Source organism: Coenobita brevimanus, chromosome 106 (genome assembly GCF_032717465.1).
Source record: "Coenobita brevimanus isolate Jiangsu-jjx chromosome 106, ASM3271746v2, whole genome shotgun sequence".
NCBI lineage: Eukaryota > Metazoa > Arthropoda > Malacostraca > Decapoda > Coenobitidae > Coenobita > Coenobita brevimanus.
The window spans coordinates 15,377,709-15,395,984 of record NC_137059.1 but is presented as its reverse complement, the minus strand read 5'-3'; the positions used below and the strand labels follow the sequence as shown (position 1 = coordinate 15,395,984).

The window sequence follows — 18,276 nt, the reverse complement described above, 5'->3', positions numbered from 1 at the left end:
ACATTCTGGTTATTGGCTCCTGGACTGGTACTTATGGACCCTAACCTAGCCTAACTCAGAAAAACACCTTCCTACTGCACATGCATAGCTCCTAACACCCTATTCACACCAATAAAGTACATTAAAGAGTGAAGTGAGGTAAGTATAGTATGGAAAAAAGTACAGTATGAAACATTCTTAAGTCTGGATAGTGGGGATGTTCGGATATTGGGCATCCGGATATTAGAGTGATTACTGTATATATTTTTTTTACTAAGAAACTGGCATATTTTTGCTTATATTCCCGCACATTATCTTATAATCATAACTGTGACATTATTACCAACCCCAGAAATATGGTAACAGCCAATAAAAGTGACTACTTTTTTTTAAGCAACACTAAAATATTTATGCCACGTTTCTGTATTGCTGTATAAATATTTTACGCATAATCAGTTTACTGTTCTTTCATATATTATAGTACGTTACCATTATATTATAATGTGTTTATCTTACTGTGATGCCTATTACATGTATATCAGAGCCGTTCACATAGCGGGTATGGAACACGTGGCACCACTGTACAGAGGTTCGTGCCCCACCTAAACCGCCACTTAAGATTGGTACCACCATAGTGCTCTACCTTGCAATTACAGTACCCCCCCCATGACAAAAATAAAGCTTGAGGCAAAAGTACTGTAAAAATTGTGTTCCATTAGACCTGCTCCAGTAAAGTGAAAACAAAGATTACTCTCACTAGAAGGTGGAGCACTTGTCATGTGCTTAAACATCATTATCCCATTATAAAATGTCACACAATAAGATAAGTTGCTGCCCATAAAGAGCAATTGGGGGAGGCAGTGGCTCAATCGGTAGAGAGGTGGCCTGCAGTCCTAATGGACCCGGGTTCAAATCCCCGCTGGGGCAGGGAACAGTTTAAGGATTTGAATTTCATATCTACTGGAAGACCCGTCGACATGTTGTAAAAATACCCCTGCTAATACCAACACACCAGACCTGTATGAGACAGCCCTAGCCTGTATTCAATATGGAAGGTGGGTATTAGCGCCGAAGTGGTGACATGTAGAGGTGTATGGAATGTAGGAGGACTACTGGGCCTTGGGAGCAGGCTGTGAAGCCTATGCCTAGAGTCAGACAAAAAAAAAAAAAAAAAAAAATACATGTACAATATTTTAGTGTACACATGTTGTGCAGGATACAGTGCACCTTGCTGCCCAGTTTATTTCATACCAAATGAATGCCCTGTACTGCTGTACAACTATCACAGTGAACAACCCTCTCCCAATACAGTGCACTCTCGATATAATGAACTAACTAGTACCGAACCCTTGAAGTTAAAGCCGAACACCATGCTGTTCAGTATTTCCCAGGCGTTTTGGCTTTTACCGAACAAAGATTGTTACGGTAATTGTACAGCATTGTTCGGCCATATACTCGTACACAATAAGATACAGGTAGGTCTAAATTAGGGATGTATCGGATGTCAGAATTTAAACATCCGCGGTTGCGGATGTGAATGCGGATATCATGTTTCTGTATCATGCGGATGTGGATGTGAAACTATGACATCCTCGCGGATGCTGATGCAGATGCGGATGTTTTCAGGATATATTGTTGCATAATCATTTAACTAAAGCTCGGCCCCTTGGAGACAGCTGCCTATCCCTTATCCCAGCCTTGGGAACTGATTTTTCCCTTCTTTTAAAATATTCATAATGAACTCAGCTACTGTAAAAAATACGTTTTTTTCAGACAGTGGTACTTTCAGCACCTTTCTTTAACTTACTGTGACACTTCCCTAGCCATAGTCTCCATAACAAACACACGCACACAGCCGTACACACCAATATAAATGCATTTTGACTCCCACTAACCCTATTAGACACTACAAAGTACCAAGGTTAGCGTATTACCCTTATGACTCTTATCGACTTGGTGGAGTTAGTCACAGCACTTTGGTCTTGTGCAGACCAAAGCACTATAGGATAACTACAAAATTATGACCGCCTACCAGGGTAAACAGTAAACACAGCAAACAAGTCGTATCACGGAAAAACACTAATGTTTTTGTTTATAACGAAGGCATTGTATTTAGTATATCCACCACATCCACTTTGTGTCTCGTTCAAATGCGGATGCGGATGTGGATGCAGAGGTTTATTAAAATGCCAATGCGGATGCAGATGTATATTTTTACATAAGTGCAGATGCGGATGCGGATGTTGAAATGGATGCGGATGTTCCGCGGATGCGGATATCCGATACATCCCTAGTCTAAATGGCTCTTTTTCTCAATAAATGCTCTATTTACTAATTGACATATTTATTCTTACCTTTCAGGAAGTAATTGCACTGCAAATAAAGACTGGAAGTAGGCCTTGGATAAATCTGTTCATTTGTCACTCAGTATTTACATGGAAAATGTAGGTAAAAGAAACTGACACTGTACAGTACCTGTTACATTACAGTAAATACTACATACCACAGAATAGCAAAGTAAACAGTACAAAACACCTGCACGTACATTAAACATAAATTGCATTCCACACTGGCACAGATAGTCACTGATAACCACCACAATACTGCACTATACTGTACACTGCCTTTACACTTCTGTATACTGGTTGATCAGTATTTACAGCGAAAGTGTGGGTAAACTCACTGTACATTAACTGTTACATTACACTAAATACTGTATTACATAATAAAGTATAGCAATGCAAATAGTACAGAACAGCTGCAAGGACATTAAACATGTTTTTCATATACACACAGTGTGTGGGGGGGGGAGGGAACCCAACCCTGGTGGGTATTTCCTGCACGTCCATTCTTTTACCAAACAGTGTTCATTAAAAGAACATAATGTTCGGCCAACTCAAGGTGGTCGTTAAAACTGAAATTCATGGAAAGAGTTCAGTATATTGAGGGGTTACTGTATCTAGAGTTTCACATTATTATATCACTCATGGTTAATAATGTCTTGGCTCAGTAGATCATATGATACGATGCATGAGGGGTGGCCTGCCACAAGTACCAACAGTAGCTAAAGGGGCATTGTAGACCAAAGCACTCATTTTTTTTTTTTCCTACAACCCACTTTTTAAAATTTTCCATTACACTCTCAAACCAGCCTAAGAGATAAAACATGTCTTCTCTCTCACTTGTTAGTGAATGGCACCATGCCTGGTTAAAGAAGAAGAACAATAAGAACCTAGTGCCATAATCCAGCGCAAAGCCAGATCATTGGCAACATGACGTGTACGCTGGGTGGGCCGGGAGCACAGACATGGCGTCGTGAAAGCAATGGGTCAATGCGAGAAATATATTATATTACAGATGGGGCTACTGATGTAAGGAATGGAATCAGATGTCAGAAAGAAGACCAACAGAGGTAAGGAAGGACATGATATTATGGAAGGAAAAATACGGTGATTCTCGGAGAAAGTCTGCAAGAAGCAGGGGACGTTGGAGGTGAGACAAAAAGGAAACGAAATACGTCACTGTAGAGTGTAAAGAGGACAATCAAGGAATATATGCCGTACAGAAAGAATGGTACTGCAACGAGTACAAAGGGGAGGGTGACCACCAGACATCAAATACAAGTGGGTAAGTCTAGTAGGACCAATTCTAAAATGAACTAAAGCAGTCTCCCACCTCCTATTACGGTGGCAAGGGGTCAACCTGGGGGAAATAAAGGGTTTAACAGCACGTAATTTATTATTAGTGACAGAGTCCCAACAAGACTGCCACCGGTGTTGAAGGAGGGAAGATAGGGCAGGAAGAAAGTCAGAGACTGGAATGAGGAAGGAAGGAGAGACATGCCTGTTAACAGCCATGTAAGCCAACTGATCAGCACGTTCATTGTCCATGATGCCCACATGTCCTGGGACCCAACAAAACTGGACTGTTTTACGACGAGAGGAGATACACAACAACCATTCCAAGATACGAAGGACTACAGGGTAAGAAGTAGAGGGTGACTGAAGAAGGGACAGAGCACTAAATGAATCAGAGAACATCACAAATGAGGGTGAGGAGGCACGACAAATATACCGCAATGCAAACAAGAGGGCATATAACTCCACTGTTAGAACACTTGCACAAATAGGAGGGCTGAAATGATAAAAGGTGTTAGGAAAGGGAATCGCGAATCCAACACCTGCAGGGTTTTTTGAACCATTAGTGTACATAGGTACTACAGAGGAAAGGTGGGAGAGATAGTCTGAAAACTGGGAATGGAGAATGAATGAAGAAGAACCGGACCTGGTATAAGGGAAAATGGAAGGTCAAACATGGGGTCGTGGAAGTAGCCACAGAGGGAAAAGACATGTGCGGAAAGAGAAAACATTACTTACAGTAAGGAAAGAGTGTGAGAAGAGAGTATGAGTTCGAACTGCAAAAGGTGGCTTGGTCCTAGGAGTGGAAAACATGTCTAATTCAGGACTGGGAGGAAGTAGAGAAGAGTTATGAGGAAAACAGTGCAACTTAGCGTAGGCACAAAGAGAAAGTAGAGCATGACCGCAGAAGAGTGATGGAACTCCTGATTCGGCATACAGACTCTCAGCTGGGGAAGGCTTAAAAGTTCCAAGAGCCAGACGCAACCCGTGATAATGCACAGAATCAAGTTGGTGGAGGACGGTGGCTGAAGCAGAAGAATAAACTTGGCAAGCATAGTCAAGTTTGGAGAGAACGAAAACAATACAGAGACGAAGGAAAGTAGTCCGATCAACACCCACGACATGTGAGACAACGTTTGTAAGAGACGGAGGCGTTGCAAGGCTGAGATTTTCAAGGAGACAATATGATCCTTCCAAGTAAGACGGGAGTCAGAAAGAAGGCCACACAAGGAAGTGGAGGTTTTGTATGGAAGAGGAGAGTCACAGAGAAAATGAGGTGGTTGAGAAATAAGATGAGAACGAGTAAAAGTAATTGCATGAAACTTAACAGGAGAGAACCAAAAGCCATGAGAAGTAGCCCATTCTGAGGCAGCAGAAACCGCGCATTGCATAAGATCACCAAGGGCAGAGATGTCACAATCTGAAGCATATATTGCAAAATAATCAATATATAAAGAAGAGCGAACACCAACTGGGAGACAGGAAAAGAGCTCATTAATTGCCAATAAAAAAAAAAGAGTAGTGCTAAGAACAATGCCTTGGGGAACACCTTCATATTGTGGGAATGGATCTGAATAAGTATGCTGAACACAAACTCTAAAAAAACGAGCTGACAGAAAATTCTTTAAGAAAACACCAAGGTTACCATCAATACCACAAGAACAAACTGTGCGTAAAATATAGCAGTGCCAGGCTGTGACATAAGCCTTCTCAAGTTCAAAGAACACTGCAACAACAGATTGCCGAATGGCAAAGGCTGAACGGATATAAGTCTCTAGATTTAGGTGGGAAGTTAAGGTGCTGCGAGCTTTTTGAAAACCAAACTGTGAAGAGGACAAAAGCTGCTTGGATTCCAGGAGCCACATAAGACGATGATTTATCATACGCTCAAACAATTTGCAAAGACAGCTAGTAAGAGCAATGGGGCAATAATCTTGAGGGGCATGGCCTTGCTTTCCCAGTTTAAGAAATGGGAGAATGACAGCATTACGAAAAGAGGGAGGAAAAACAACTTTGTCCAGATATGATTATAAATAGCTAATAATAAGGCCAGGGCCTGGGGGTAAAGGTGACGGAGCATATTATAGTGTATGCCATCAGGACCCTCGCAAGTGTTCTTACAAAGACGAAGGGCACGTTATATGACTGACTAGACGACGCTTGAAGACAACAGACGTACATTCAGTAGCAGCTTTAATGGCACGGAATTCAGGTAAGAGATGAGAGCCGCTACTAACATTACTAAAATGAAGACCTAAGCCATTACCAACTAGATGAACATCTGCAACTGACTCCCCATCCAAGTGGAGGACAGAGGAAGGCATGGGAAGATGATTACCAGCTATTTTGCGTATACATTTCCAAACGGAAGCAATGGGTGTATTGGCAATAACGGTGGAAACGTATAATCTCCAGCTATGGCCTTTAGCCCAGTTAACAATCTTACAAAGAAGAGCATGGACCTTTTTAAACAGTAGAAATGCACTCTGTTCATCCGGGGTGTTGCGTTTGCGTAACTCTTCCAACGTGCACGTTTAACATGAAGTGCCACAGTACAATCCGAATCCCACCAAGGCACACACTTCAAAGTAAAAGGACAGGACGACCTAGGAATCACAGTCAAAGCTGCACTCAGAACTCAAACAGTAAAATAGGTGAGCATATCTAAAACAGTGGAGAAGGAAGAAGGGGTTATAGAAGGAACAGTTAATGAAGTAAATGACAGCCAGCCAGCTTTCGGAAAACTCCATCGAGAGGGTCTGATTACCGGACAATATGTAGTAAGAGTAAGATTGATAGGAAAGTGATCACTATATACAACGTCCGAAAGAACAGACCAATGGAAATCTAAAGAGAAGGGGAGCACAAGGACAGATCCAAACAGAAGAAAGTACGAGTTTTAGCATCAAAATGCATCGAAGTTCCTGTATTCAACAAGGATATATCATTATTAAAAATAAAAGACTCAAGGTTGAGGCCACGCAAATTAGTAATGGCATCGCCCCATAATGCATGACGACTGTTAAAATCTCCCAATAAAACTGGGATGGGTAACTGGGATAATAAAAGAGATATGGCAAAGAAATCAATAGGCTGGGAGGGATAGAAATAATAGAAACCACCGTAATCGAACGTCTGAGAAAAACACAAATAAAATGACATGGAACAGTGGCGTTAATGGACAGACGTTCAAGAGGAACTGTATGGTTGACTAAGATAGCTGAAACAGAAAGAGAAGCAGGAGAGAACAAGAAACAATAGCCGGGTATAGGTACCAAAGGGGAAGACAATCGGGGTTCTTGTAAACAGACTAAGGACGGATAGTGAACTGAAAGAAGATAGCGAAGGTCATTGTGAAGGGTTGTAAAATTGCGTATGCTCCATTGTAAAATAGACATACTAAAACCTTAAAACACCAAATAAAAGTGAAACCTAACAGAAAAATAGAATCTAGGAAAGATAAAAGGAAATTAATACTAAAGATAAAATATAATACACAGGAAGTAAAAGATCAATCCACAGAAAGTAAAATATATTACTATCTCTCTATCTACTGCCAGACGCCTTAATCCCTTATGGGGTGGCCACAAACAAATCACCTCCATATTGCCCTGTCCCCCACCATTCCACTGCCCTGCTCCCAATTCACACCCCCCTCTCTCATATCTCTCTCCACTCCATCCCTCCATCTCATCCTTGGCCTTCCCCTCCCTCTCTCACCCTCCACCTCACTTACATACACTCTCCTCATTAGTTTCTCACTCTCCATCCTCTCCACATGGCCAAACCACCTCAGAGTGTTTCTCCTAACACTTCCTATCACATCCACATCCACACCACAACGCACCTTCACTTCCTCATGTGTCAGTCTATCTCTCCATGTGACTCCACAGGCTCCTCTCAAATAACTCATTTCTACTGCTCTCACTCTTGACTTATGCCCCTCCAACAACGTCCAAGCTTCACTTCCATACGTTAGAGTTGGTATCACAATACTGTCATATAATAACTTTTTCACTTCCATGCTCACTTCCCTGTTTCTTATCACTGCTTTCATGGGACCAGCAACCTTTATTCCCTGCTGTACCCTTTCAAGCACCTCACCCTCCAAACTTCCATCCTTAAGTAAAATATAATGCGGAATAGTAACATATATTGCTGAGTCATTAGGATGGTAGGAATAGGGGCAGAAGGTGGAAGTGGTGGACAAGCAGGACGGCCACCACAGCCTGGAGGCATGGGGAGAGATAGAGGGGAAGGAGTATTGGAAGAACTGGAAAAGGAGGGGGGCAGAGAGGAGGAGGGGACAGAAGGTGAAGGAGGGGGAAATGAAGGAAGGAGAGGAGTAGGAGGGAGATCAGGCAGTACAGGATGAACTTCAACAGAGAGGGTACAGCACTGTCTACTGAATATGGCGTAGAAGTTAAAATGTAATCCATAATCTTGGGGATGGTTTCACTGTCGTCATCACCAGAGGGTTTTGCATTACAATCAGCCGGTGGTGAGGCAGTCCAGAGACATGACTGAGGAGACTGCTGAGATGTGGACTTCGACGCGGCAAAGTGTATCGATCGAGAGGGGCAGGTATTCGTTGCACGAACTTTACGAGCCGGAGAAGTAGGAGGATGGGCAAGAGAGATTTACATTCCAACATGATGGGTAGTCTGTGCTTACCACCAGAGGAGGATGGGGGTCAGACAGGAAGTTGGGCCAGAGGCGCCAAACGGCCAGTATGAGAAACAGAACTGGAGGAGTGAGAGGAGAGATGTGGTTGGGAATGGAGGGATGGACAAAGAGAAGGAACAGGTAAGGAAGGGGATGGAGAGGAAGTAGGGGTTGAGGAATCTAAAACAGAGAAAGAATTAGAGACAGGATCAAGAGTAGTCTGTAAGGGAAAGACTGAGGTAGAGGGGAAGTTAGGTAGAGAGGAGGGAGAGGTGGAAATAGGAGTACTAGGAGGAAGGGAAGAGGAGACAACGGTCACAGGGGTAGGGACAGAGTGAGAGGTGGGAAGACGAGAGGTGGGAGGAGAGGAAGAAGGGGCAGCAGATACAGAGACAGGTGCAGAAGGGGAAGATGAAATAGTTTTGGCACTAGAAGTTACTATGGGAGGAGAACGAGCTACACGTACATAGGTAACGTTAGGATGGTGACCGAGGCCGCGAACTCTGCAACGAGCCTCACGAAGGGAGAGGCCAGTTTTCCAGCGGATGCTGGACACTTCTGCTTTGAAGAGGTAGACGGGACATTGTTGGTAGGTGGCAGAATGGCTACCCTGACAGTTAGGGCAGCATCGGATGGTGGAAATGCATTCTGAGGTGGTATGACTGGCCAGTGCACAGCTAGCGCAGACTGCAGATGATCGGCAGTATTTGGCTGGATGACCAAAGCGCCAACAAGATGTGCACTGGTAAGGAGATGGAATATACTCAGATACTTGGAGAACAGTGCCACCAATGATGACTGTGGGGGGCAGACCGCTAAAGGCAAAAACTATTTTTACGATATTAGCAGGCTCTTGGCGTCGTCCACAAGGAGTTGCATAACAATGGACTGAACATATTGGATGAAGCTGTTCTGAAAAGATTAGCTCAATGTCATTAGAGCAATCTGTGAAAGCCCTCTGGCCAAAAGACATCAAAGATGGTAAACAGATGGTGCCACTGGCAGAACTGAGCTGGATGCCTAAAGACACGAAGATGGGTTGTCCTGCATTGTTGACCAGGGACGTCACTTTCTCGGCTTGGGCAGCACTGTGAACAACAAGGAGGCGGGAACCATTCGGACAGGCCGAGAAGGTGACATCCCTGCCTACTTGTCAAAGTAGAGAGAGGTGGAGCGAGAGGTCATTGGTCGTATCATGGACACTGACAATTTTGACCATGTCTGTGAACCGAAAATTGAGGAGGTGAGGGACGAGGCAGGTACACAGGAAGAAGGACGAGGTCGGGAGAGGAAGACAGAGGACACAGAAGGATTAGAGACAGGAGGTGAAGGAGAAAGGTAAGGATGAAGTATGACAATAGTAGAAGGATTGACTGAAGTAGACAGAGCAGAAGCTGGAGGAGTGGAAGACACAGTAGGAGGGAAGGATGGGGTGTTTAATGTAACCGAATGTGTAGGGAAGGGGAAGAAGTTGAGGCCACAGTCAAAAGGGAGTCCTGGGTCGTCACCATAATCAGGTGAGAAGTAACTGTATCTATATAATGTGAATTGGTAGATTTCACCCCCCCCCCACCCACCACAGAGCCCAATGAGGGGAGGCTAATGTTGGGTCCAACTCACCCAACAGCCCCAGGGATAGCGGGAGTGGTACACGCGGACACGGTTTGGTGTGGAGTGGCAGCTATGGGCCAATGCGGTGCCCATCAAACAGGGCCTGCTTGACCCTAGCCAAGGTTGACTGAGCAAACACATGGCCAGCCGATCTGTCCAGCAAGTCCACATTGGACCGCCTGTCTTATGCCAACCCACCTACTAAAGGAGCATGTTGCCCACAGCAGGGAACTGCACTCTGCCTCATGGTGGACTCAACTCCCAAATTGAGGGGCGCAAGCAATATACAGGTCACCATGTACAGCAAACACGTGAGGAGGAAGCAGTCTTGCCCGAAATGACAAAAGGGGCTGAGACTAGTATCATAACTAAAGGCCTCTACTATTTGGTGATGACAGGGGAAAAGGAAGGAAAAAGCAATAAAATAAGAAAAAGAGCCTTGCAAAATTGGTTGAGACAGTGACAGGGACCCAAGGAGAGGGGAGGGCGCAGAGCAGAGACCCCACCATAGCTCCACCACTCGTCAAGATCCAATCGACGTCTCTGAAGCCTCCCCACGACAACAGCGAACAAGGAAACAGGTGGGATGCCTGGTTAAAGCCTAATTTCTTCTTCAAGCTTTGCCACATTTATCTAACTATTGCCAGACGCCTTAATCCCATACAGGGTGGCCACAAACAAATCATCTCCATGTCACCCTGTCCCCTGCCATTTCACTGCCCTGCTCCCAGCTCACACCTCCCTCCCTCATATACCTCTCCATTCCGTCCTTCCATCTCATCCTCGGCGTCCCCCTCCCTCTCTCCCCCTCCACCTCACTCACATATACTCTCCTCATCAGTCTCTCACTCTCCATCCTCTCCATATGGCCACATATATCATAACTATATAATTGTTTCCACACCCGAATGAACTGTCAGGTATCAAGTGAATAAGAATTTTTATTTTTCTACACAGCTTTCCAGTCATGACATTTGAAATTTTTTCACTCCTGAACTGATACTGGAAAGAACCTATAATAAAACTGTTTTCCCCATTCATTACACTTGAATTTCTTCATTCCTTAATGAATTAAACAGTGTTGCATGACATCAACTGAGTCATCTGTTTACCACATTAAGCACACTAGAAACTCTTCCCTACACAAGGATTTAAAAGGTGTTTAGTAAGAATACTTTTCATACCAAAATGTTTACCACATTCATTGCACTTGAACTTCTTCACTCCTGAATGAATTGATAGGTGTCTGGTGATACTACGCTTTTGTGCAAATAGTTTACCACATTCATCACACTTGAAATTCTTCACTCCTGAATGAATTAATAGGTGTTTGGTGAGATTTTCCTTCAATGTAAATCGTTTACCACATTCATCACACATGAAATTCTTCACTCCTGAATGAATTAATAGGTGCTGAGTGAGACCAGACTTCTGGGCAAACAGTTTACCACATTCATCACACTTAAAATTCTTCACTCCTGAATGAATTAATATGTGCTTGGTGAGATTTTCCTTCCATGTAAATCGTTTACCACATTCACCACACTTGAAATTCTTCACTCCTGAATGAATTAATCGGTGCTGAGTTAGAATACCCTTATGTGCAAATAGTTTACCACATTCATCACACTTGAAATTCTTCACTCCTGAATGACTTAATAGGTGTTTGGTGAGACCGTCCTTTCGTGTAAATCGTTTACCACATTCATCACACTTGAAATTCTTCACTCCTGAATGAATTACTAGGTGTCTGATGAGATCACGCTTCTCTGTAAACTGTTTACCACATTCATCACACTTGAAATTCTTCACTCCTGAATGAATTAATAGGTGTTTGGTGAGACCATCCTTCTGTGTAAATTGTTTACCACATTCATCACACTTGAAATTCTTCACTCCTGAATGAATTACTAGGTGTCTGATGAGATCACGCTTCTCTGTAAACTGTTTACCACATTCATCACACTTGAAATTCTTCACTCCTGAATGAATTAATAGGTGTTTGGTGAGACCATCCTTCTGTGTAAATTGTTTACCACATTCATCACACTTGAAATTCTTCACTCCTGAATGAATTACTAGGTGTCTGATGAGATCACGCTTCTCTGTAAACTGTTTACCACATTCATCACACTTGAAATTCTTCACTCCTGAATGAAATAATAGGTGTTTGGTGAGACCACGCTTCCGTGCAAATAGTTTACCACAATCATCACACTTGAAATTCTTCACTCCTGAATGAATTACAAGGTGTTCGATGAGACTATGCTTCTCTGTAAACTGTTTACCACATTCATCACACTTGAAATTCTTCACTCCTGAATGAATTAATAGGTGCCGAGTGAGATGATCCTTCCGTGTAAATCGTTTATCACATTCATCACACTTGAAATTCTTCGCTCCTGAATGAATTAATAGGTGCTTAGTGAGACCAACCTTCTGAGAAAACAGTTTACCACATTCATCACACTCGAAATTCTTCGCTCCTGAATGAATAACTGCATGTCGGGTAAGACTGTTCTTAAAAGGAAATGCTTTACCAGACTCTAAACATCTGAACTGCTCAACTTCAGCTGAGGACACTGTGTCCAGGACAGTCTCATTGTCACTGAGGAATATTTTGTCACACACCTCACACTCTGACTGTTCTTCCTTTACCACCTCCAATATTTTGTAACTCACCTCACACTCTGACTGTTCTTCCTTTACCACCTCCAATATTTTGTCACGCACCTCACACTCTGACTGTTCTTCCTTTACCACCTCCAATATTTTGTCACGCACCTCACACTCTGACTGTTCTTCCTTTACCACCTCCAATATTTTGTCACTCACCTCACACTCTGACTGTACATCTGGTTCTTCCTTTACCACCTCCAATATTTTGTAACTCACCTCACATTCTAACTTTACATCTGGTTCTTCCTTTACCACCTCCATTATATCATTCCTTCCACCTCTCTCAACTTCCACTATACTTCAGTTACTCTACCTTGGTGTTAATCTTACTGTCTACCACCAACAGGATGACTTACCCTCATTGTACCCATGCTCAGTCATAAGATGCTCCCATTACAATGAACAGTGTCAAAAATTCATCACTATTACTGGATAATAATAGTACATATATAAAATGGATAAAATTTCAAAACATAAAAAATGGATAAAATTTCAACACAGACTATTATTCCTTCAACCCTTTGGCCACGACCTATCATTTCTCGGTCATTCCCCTGGTTGCGGCCTAAGTCCCTAAAAAATTGTGCTAATTATACTGTTACTTTTCCAATGGGAAATTACTGTGAAGTTCTAATTTTTTTAGTGTGATAATGGTAAAAAATGCACATTTCTCTACAAAAATACTTTAAGGCTATAAGAAAAAAATGCAAAAATTAATTTTTGCAATTGTGTGATTTTGCAATAATGACGGAATTATTTATGTCAGGCAAGGTTTTCACTTGTATATCTACACTTGACACATGTACAGTACACTGTCTGTTGGCACACAAAGAGAAATCAAAACTAACCATATTTGTACAAGAACATTGTAATTTTCTGAGAAAAAAATGAAAAAATAATTTTTGCTATTCTCTAATTTTGCTATAATGACAAGATATTTACTTCAAACAAGGTTTTTCACTTGTATATATACACTAGACACATGTATACTGTTTGTTGGCACATAAAAGAAATCAAAACCTACTGTATTTAGAGAAAAACAACAGACGTGTAGATGGAAATGTGTTTTTTTCGGCTGTGGACTGTGGTTGCCTGACTTGCCACAAAGAATAATTGGTAGGGCGACCACAGTCACCTAACACGGCCAAAGGATTAAATATTGCTAACACGTGAATGCTTCTGAACCGTAACTTTAAACATACAGGCCATCACTGCTGAGTCAATTCAGGCATATTACCACCATCTTCCTTACTTCAAATGTTGTTACCCTTTGTTGGATGTGCTAACACAACATAAGATGTGCCCTCAGTCCTGTTTTGTACTTATCATCCATTACTCAGGCAGTGACGACAGTGTTTATGACACTTTTACTGCTCTGACTCCAGCTGTGAACCTGGAACAACAGCCGCCATTAGACCAGCATTTCCATGAAGTTAAGTACATGGTCCAGTGAACCCTTATTTTGCATGGAGCTCATTTATACTGACAAAAAAGAAAAAAAAATGTTCAGGTTCATTTTAATGGTTATTCAATTTGCAAAGCAATTAAAGGCATATAGAAATGTATATTAAAACAGCTAAAGAAAAAATACTGTGTCTTTGTCTTACTAGGGGCTTGTTTGCAAATCTGTGTACAACATGAACTTTTATAAAAAAATATATAATTTAACATTTAATATAACTTTACTGTTTCATTCATGACCAATACATCTTTAACCCTTAAAATGTGTAATCATCAAGTAACTGCTATATTACTTTTGGAATGTATTCTGAACTTCCTACCACCTCATTATTGTGCATCAGAGACATGGATAGCATCAACTGTGGCACAGTTTGACAGTAAGCCACACAATACTGGAATCACTCCTGTATTGAAGATAACAAAAACTTTAAAGAGCCAAAAGAGGAATCTTTGGGAATATTTATAATTCAATTTTCCCCATTACCAAAACAAAGGGATTCTTAACCTTTTTTTTTCTGTGCAGATTTCACTTACACAATGCATGGTACAACCTAGGAATACATTATAGCCATGCAAAACAATGGTTTACAGTACAACACTTTATAAAGGCAGAGGCAGAAACATAAACATGAAGATTTGAGTCTTGGCACAGTCATTACCTTTTAGCAGGGGTCAACATCAGCTCCTCAGATGAACTGACTGCAAGCTGCCTTGTGCATGTCCAGTTGCCCTCTCACCACACACCTGAATCACAGATCACTTCATTACATACACAACGGTACACTATCTAGTGGGCAAGTACTTCATGGTACATCAATGCAACTATGTAATACTTTTATAAGTCATTGATCTGGAATCAACAGATTAATGTGTACATCCTGAGGAAATACAGAAACCAGTAAAGCTTAAATGTAAAGCATTTCTAAAACAAAGATACATACAACAATTGTAATTACATAATTTAAACAATGACTGAAATTATGAGGTGGTGGCAACAATCATCCACTCACTTGATGTATGGTAGTACTGAACTTCTCCCTTCCCCTTTCTCACTTTATTTCCGTCTGCCTTCCTCTCATCTTACCTCTCCCTTCCCTTTCTGTTACTTTTTATGACTCTTCTTTCCATATCAGGTGGCTCTATGCTCAGTAGGGTAGGTTCATTATAAAACTATTATCTTGGACAAGTAGAGATAGTTAGGACTCAGTATTATGATGTCTGACGAGAAGTTTTAGATCCATCACTTGTATAGTTTTTTGAGGAAATCGATCTAAAGACAAATACAAATATCAGTGACCCATTGAATTTTTTCACAATTTTACTCTGACTTTCGTTTGTATGAAAGCATAGTATATGTGCATTCACTGAGCCTGACTTTTGTCATGTTGCAGGTATGTTACGTTGTGATACATTTCTTGAAAATGGGAAGAACTCGCAATTCTGCAGTGTCAACTTGGACTGGTACAGCCAGAAAGTTCTGCAGTCACCTTTCGCCGCTGGATAAAACCGAACCGCCTACACTCTGCCAAGTAATACAGTATTGCTATTATCTGCAGAACAGTCATCCCCATGTAAAAGATTACGCTACTGCTAAGATGATAGCAAAGGATGTCATCGACATCTGGGGGGCAGTCAACCCACGGCTTACCCTGCATGGAGAGTATTACGTGGTGAAAATGGTCAACAGAGTGTGCTTCAAGAAAGCAAAGGCCATCAACAGGAAATCTCTTCCTACAGTTCAGGAACAGAAACTGAAAGCAAAGTTAGATAAGCTTTTTGATATTTCCGCCTGTATATGTGAATTGCCTGTCCGTAACTGTGATGACAAATCTGTGAAGTGCAGCAAAGAAAACTGTCAAGTCCAGCATATTGTCTGCACTTGTCCTCCTAGAAAGAAGGTGAATATTTTCTCTGATTTATAATTGGTTCTATGTGTGCATTATTCAGCTGAATCCCATTGGGCATGCAATATAATGCACATATTTCTTATTTCTGGTTCCTATACAGGACAGGCAATACCTAGATGATCAGAGAGCTAAAGTGGGGACCAAAGGCTCTTTCCAGTTGGGCCCTGTTGATAGAGCCGACTCAAGGAGATGCCAAAAAATGGCAGCTGATGTCGAAAGACTCAAGAGACAGGCTGAAAAGCACAGGGAAGCTGATGTGGTAGCTTCTACGACCACGTCTGCCCATGTTCTCGAAAGTGATACGGAAGAATTAGGACGGGAAAAATATGAATAACATATATTTTCCAATAAACATGTGACGTATTTCATACTTCCACCCACTTAATGTAGTGGTTTTGTCTTTAGGGTAGCTCTACATTGAGTGGCAAGCTAAATGATTTCCTGTAAACAAGGAAAGTATTTACAACGCTGGGTGGCAACCTTATAACCAATCAACACGTGTTCCCTACATGACAATAAGTGGGTTGGCGGAGGGTTAGTGCCCCTCCCTGGAAAACAATCAGTTAAAAATACAAACAAGAAGCCTCAGACCAGGACTGACCAAAAGGTGATGACTAAGGACCGAACAAAGGACATGGTACAGATAGCTACTTGGAATGTAAGGGGTGTAAATGATGAGGTGAAAGAGAGATTGTCTAGGTGCTTGTGGGAGCAAAAGTGGATGTATGTGGAGTAACTGAAACTAAACGGCGAGGTGAGAGTGTGAAAGAATGGGAGTATGGTTGGGGAATATGTGCGGGAGTAGGTGAGAATGAGAGAGCAAAAGAAGGAGTGTGTATTGGTGTAAGTAACAGATGGAAGGAGAATATAAGAAAGTATGGATCAGTTGGCTTTAGGGTTGTGTGGGTAAGATTGAGAGTTGGACTAAAAATGTGGATGATTGTGTGCATGTATGCGCCAATGCAAGATCGTGCAAGGAGAGAGAAAGAGGAGTTCTGGACAAACATGGATCCATACTTGGAAAAGTTTGAAAGGAATGAGAAAGTGTTTTTGATTGGAGATACGAATGGAAAAGTAGGGAATGTTAAGGTGGATGGAGTGGTTGGTGAGTGGGGTGTGCCTGCAGAGATGGATGAGAATGGCAGTGCTTTAGTGGACATTTGTGCTGCGAGGGGGTTGGTGAGAGTCAATACCCTCTTCAGGCACAAAATGATCCATAGGTACATGTGGCAAGTGATAAGAAGGGTGGGTGGTGAACTGAAAGAACGGAAGGTGATGACTGGTTACGTGTGTTTGGATGAAAGGATGAGGTGTGTAATGGATGCAAGAGTATACAGAAGCTGGGGAAGTGGACTTTCTGACCACAGAATCAAGGTCCAAAGGAAATGGAGAAGTAGAAGAAGGGAAGGATAGGTGGAAGTAGTGCATACAAGGAGAGTGGAAAAATTACAAGAGGAGGGAAAAAAAGCAGAATTTAAGAGGGAAGTGGAGATGCCATTGCGTAAATATGGATTCGAGCAGATGGGGGATGTGGAAGGTGTGTGCAAGATAGTCACAGAAGAAATCTGTGCTGCATGGGAGGTGGTGTGTGGGTTGAAGAGAAGACAAAAGGGGGTGCAGGGAACAGCATGGTGGAATGAAGAGGTGAGGGAGGCTGTGGCACAAAAGAAGAAAGCATAGAGTGAGTGGATGAGAAACATTGGCGTGGAAGAAGCTGAGAGACGCAAGAGAAAGTTACATGCAGAGAGGACAAGAGAGGTGAAAAGATTAGTAAGAGAGGGTAAGAAGAGAGTGGATGAGGAATTTGGGAGGAATTTGAGTGTAAATTGGAGGGAATGTAAGAAAATGTTTTGGAAAGAGGTAAAGAGAGTTAGACAGTATGCCAATGAAATTAGCTGGGGAGTGAAAGATATAAATAGTAATTTTTTTTTTTTTAATGTGAGGAAGAAGGAATGAAAGGCCGCAAGCCCGCAAAATTGTTCCTTCCAAGAGAAAAACAAAATACAAGAGAGAGCCAAATTCAATATCCGGTCATTTCATTTCGAGATGTCTGGAGTGACACACTGCATTTGAAAGACTGATCATAGGAAGCAGGAAATACAGACAGAGGGTGACAGTTCCAGAGTTGACTTGTTGCATAAATGATGGACTGGGAGTAACGGTTAACTCTTGCTTTAGGGAGCTGGACAGAAAAGGGATGAGAGTTTGCTGTTACACGGGTGCTACGCGCCTGTTGTAGAGGTGGAGGAATGCATGCAGACGGTTCAGAGTAGTGACCATTGAAGTAAAAAGAGATAAAGATGCAACACTGCAGCGAAGAGACAGAAGTTGAAGGG

General features: G+C 42.1%; 1 protein-coding gene across 1 annotated transcript; it reads right to left on the bottom strand.

The window, feature by feature from the left end:
• Positions 1–8,738: 8,738 nt before the first annotated feature.
• Positions 8,739–13,984, bottom strand: LOC145416543 (uncharacterized). Its single transcript, XM_080285509.1, has 4 exons — positions 13,944–13,984; positions 11,090–12,501; positions 9,903–9,963; positions 8,739–9,024 (listed from the first exon to the last, which is right to left on the bottom strand). Exons 1-4 carry the CDS (start codon positions 13,982–13,984, stop codon positions 8,739–8,741), a joined length of 1,800 nt encoding a protein of 599 aa, XP_080141635.1.
• Positions 13,985–18,276: the final 4,292 nt, after the last annotated feature.